Genomic DNA, 3,271 nt, shown 5'->3' with positions numbered 1-3,271 from the left:
ACCGGATAATCCGATCTTGAACACCCCTCAGAGCATTCACATCCATTCCATCAAATTTTTACCCTATATTACATTAAAAAACACTACATTTTTCTCTTCTTTTCAATTAAATAATATTTTTTATACCTTTATTATTACCTTTTTCTCTCTCCTCCACTCACAACCACTTTTAAAATATATTAAAATATTATAGGGGGTGAACAGTGTCCCCCCAAATATACAGATGAACAGTAACATTTTCTCTCTCCTCTACTCACAACCAGTTTTTATACTTTTTATATTATAACAATCTCACTCACACAATATGATGGATTGGATGTGAATGCTCTCAGGAAGCTATAACTAATTGCCTTCAAGTTAATTATAAAAGGACACTGAAGACAAGTATAGGAGGTAACTTGTAAGTAATTTGTTTTATCATTTCTGTTAAAAACCTTGCTTTCTTGGCGTAATTGTACTTTTTAGTAAGATCATACGTTTTAGCTTATTCTATATTCGGTAAAAGAAACTGGTCGATGTCATTCTTTGGCTTTATGTACACCACTTATACCAATACACATATGTATACACTCAAAATTTAAGTTGCATTGAGCCACAAGTTCAATGGGAAATGAGTAAAGTTGGATGCTATCTTGATAATGATTGGTGGAGCCACCACTCATAACTTGGGCTTCCTATATAAAGAGATCACATAAAAATTTATTATGCACAACTCATCGATCAAGCGATAAATATAGAGAAAGGTAGCATTTGCTTAAACAACACTTGAGTTTGTGAGAAAATAGTTATATTCAGTTAAAGAAAAATGACAGGGACCTTGGCTCACCTCACTCTTGCATTTGGCCTTCTTGGTACATATATACTTCTTTTGTAAATTTCTCCCTTCACTATATGTAGATAGCCCTTCCCTTCCCTTGTATCTTTATTACTGTATTTTTTTTTTCATACATGGTTATGCGCGCAGCTAACGTTTTGCTTTGTAATATTTTCAGGCAATATTGTCTCATTTATGGTATTTCTTGCGCCAATGTAAGTCTCTTATATTATATCTTGATTACGCGATATATTGTAGTTGATCGGGGCTTCCATCTAATAGTTACCTTAACCTTCCTGAAACGATCTAACTTAAATGCAGACCAACGTTTTATAAAGTTTATAAAAAGAAATCGACTGAAGGATTTCAATCAGCGCCTTATGTGGTGGGCTTATTCAGTGCAATGCTTTGGATATATTATGCTTTGCTCAAGACCAATGTTTTGCTTCTCATTACCATTAACTCAGTTGGTTGCTTCATAGAAACCTTGTACATTTGTTTCTTTCTTTTCTACGCGCCAAAGAAGGCTAGGGTATGTCTTTTTAATACATATATATACTACAACGAACTTTCGCGATTACAGTCTAATAAAGAAGGTTGATGAAAACTAACCAAAGAAACTTGGTTATGTAGATGGAGAGTTTGAAGCTAATTGTATTGCTAATAGTCGTTGGCTTCGGATTGATTGTTGGCTTGACTCAATTTTTTGCAAGTGGAGTTACTCGTGGTGTGATAGTTGGATGGATATGCCTTGTGTTCTCTTTATGTGTTTTTGTAGCGCCTTTGGGAGTTCTGGTAAGCATAAATGCATAAAAAGCACATTAACCTTATGAAACCACAAATAATATTTGCATTTTCTAGTCTTGTTACTCGAAATATATGCACGCCATATTATAATATTTTTTCGCAATTCTTGCAGCGACAAGTGATTAAAACAAAAAGTGTAGAGTACATGCCAATTCTATTATCGGTAGCACTTACCCTCAGTGCAGTTATGTGGTTCTTTTATGGTCTTCTTCTTCGTGACTTCAATATTGCGGTATGAACAAAATCACTCATGTTAACAAAGCTTACCTCCAACTCTTTTTAACTTATTGTGTTCTTTTTTTTTTTAAATTTCTTAAAGAGTTTGTAATTTGTAAATGACATATTTTTACAGATTCCAAATGTGCTCGGGTTCACCTTCGGTATTATTCAGATGATACTATACTACATGTACAAGAACAAGAAGCCCATTTCCAACGAAAAAATCACTGAGTTTGAAGCAAAAAAATACCCTGTCGGTGAAATGGAGGGGAAAAGGTTCCAAGAAAGAGTAGACCACAAAACAATAGATGTTGTGAAGCTAACCGCTTTGATTTCTTCTGATATTCTTCCGGTTGTGACCAAACTCAAAGAAAACGGACATGATGCTGGTCATGTAGCCGTTGAACCTCAAGCTCACCCAAATGTGCCAAATCACATTATTGAAGTCACTGCATGATGAGATATATGCATATACCTTCTCTTTTGATTTGGTAAAATCAAATATATATGTATGGGGTGTTGATCTTGCTTCTGAACAGAATTTGCAACAAATATTTGTATTTTCTTCACTGAAGTTAATGATCATCAATGTAAATATGTTTGAGCTTCAAACTTTTATGTGAATATCGTTCCTTTTTCTAGATCTCTTGGGCAGCCAAAAGCTCCTCATAAATGGCAAAATTATATTAAAGGGATCAGTTAAATGGATTGCAATTCCGTTTTAACTGAAAGATTTTTTTTTTTTAATTGCTAAGTTCTTTTATTTATATATAAACAACTGGCCGAGTTACATCAATATCGCAGGTAAGCGAGCAACAAGTTGCGCCGCTACCCCTTTCTGAATAGCAAACCCTAGCCTATTAAAGACAAACCCCTGCCCCCCTGTTGATGAGCAACTGCTGTGGACAACCTTTTGGACCCTAGTCAACAAACGGATAGCTTCTGGAGCTAGGGAGCCAAAGGTGTCGAAGGCGAAGGGGACAAATGCATGTTGGTTATCAGCACATGCTTTAGCGTGTTTATCCACCTTTTTAGATTCCGCTTTCATTATAGCCTGTCCTGCTACAAACCCGCTTTCCCTTAAACCAGCTAAGGGGGAGACTCCTGTGAGATCCACACAAGCATGTTTCCCTCCCGCCCAGCCAAAGACGAGCAGATCCGCTGGTCTCAATGTAGATCTCCCTTCCATCGGATCTGTAAGGAAATTCACAGGGGGCTCCTTCTTGGAAGAAATCCCTGCTCTCCTCAAGATGTCCCCCAAGACATCTCTCACCCAGTCGTGCCGATATTTGAAACCAGGGAGCTCCTTACAATGAATAGCATGCTCCCCGTATTTATCCATGCAGGCTTTACGGCAAATTGGGCAGGTTTCGTCTTCTGAATACATAGGGATCATCAGCCGGTATTTGAGGATAGCCCTATACTCAACAG

At 36.9% G+C, this 3,271-nt stretch overlaps 1 protein-coding gene across 1 annotated transcript; it reads left to right on the top strand.

The window, feature by feature from the left end:
* Positions 1-697: 697 nt before the first annotated feature.
* On the top strand, positions 698-2,481 carry LOC110879948 (bidirectional sugar transporter SWEET12). The gene is made up of 6 exons (XM_022128498.2): positions 698-851; positions 993-1,029; positions 1,136-1,346; positions 1,448-1,609; positions 1,734-1,853; positions 1,974-2,481. The coding sequence occupies exons 1-6, from the start codon at positions 806-808 to the stop codon at positions 2,295-2,297; spliced, it is 900 nt and encodes a 299-aa protein (XP_021984190.1). The 5' UTR covers positions 698-805; the 3' UTR covers positions 2,298-2,481.
* Positions 2,482-3,271: the final 790 nt, after the last annotated feature.

The sequence above is a fragment of the Helianthus annuus genome, chromosome 9 (assembly GCF_002127325.2).
Source record: "Helianthus annuus cultivar XRQ/B chromosome 9, HanXRQr2.0-SUNRISE, whole genome shotgun sequence".
NCBI lineage: Eukaryota > Viridiplantae > Streptophyta > Magnoliopsida > Asterales > Asteraceae > Helianthus > Helianthus annuus.
Note: the sequence above shows the minus strand (reverse complement) of the source record. Positions and strands in the feature narration are given on the sequence as shown.

Coding starts and splice junctions, on each gene's coding strand:
- LOC110879948 (XM_022128498.2), top strand. CDS start 806: ATGACAGGGACCTTGGCTCACCTCACTCTTGCATTTGGCCTTCTTG. Junction 852..992: donor TCTTGCATTTGGCCTTCTTG/GTACATATATAC, acceptor TAATATTTTCAG/GCAATATTGTCTCATTTATG. Junction 1,854..1,973: donor TTCGTGACTTCAATATTGCG/GTATGAACAAAA, acceptor ATATTTTTACAG/ATTCCAAATGTGCTCGGGTT.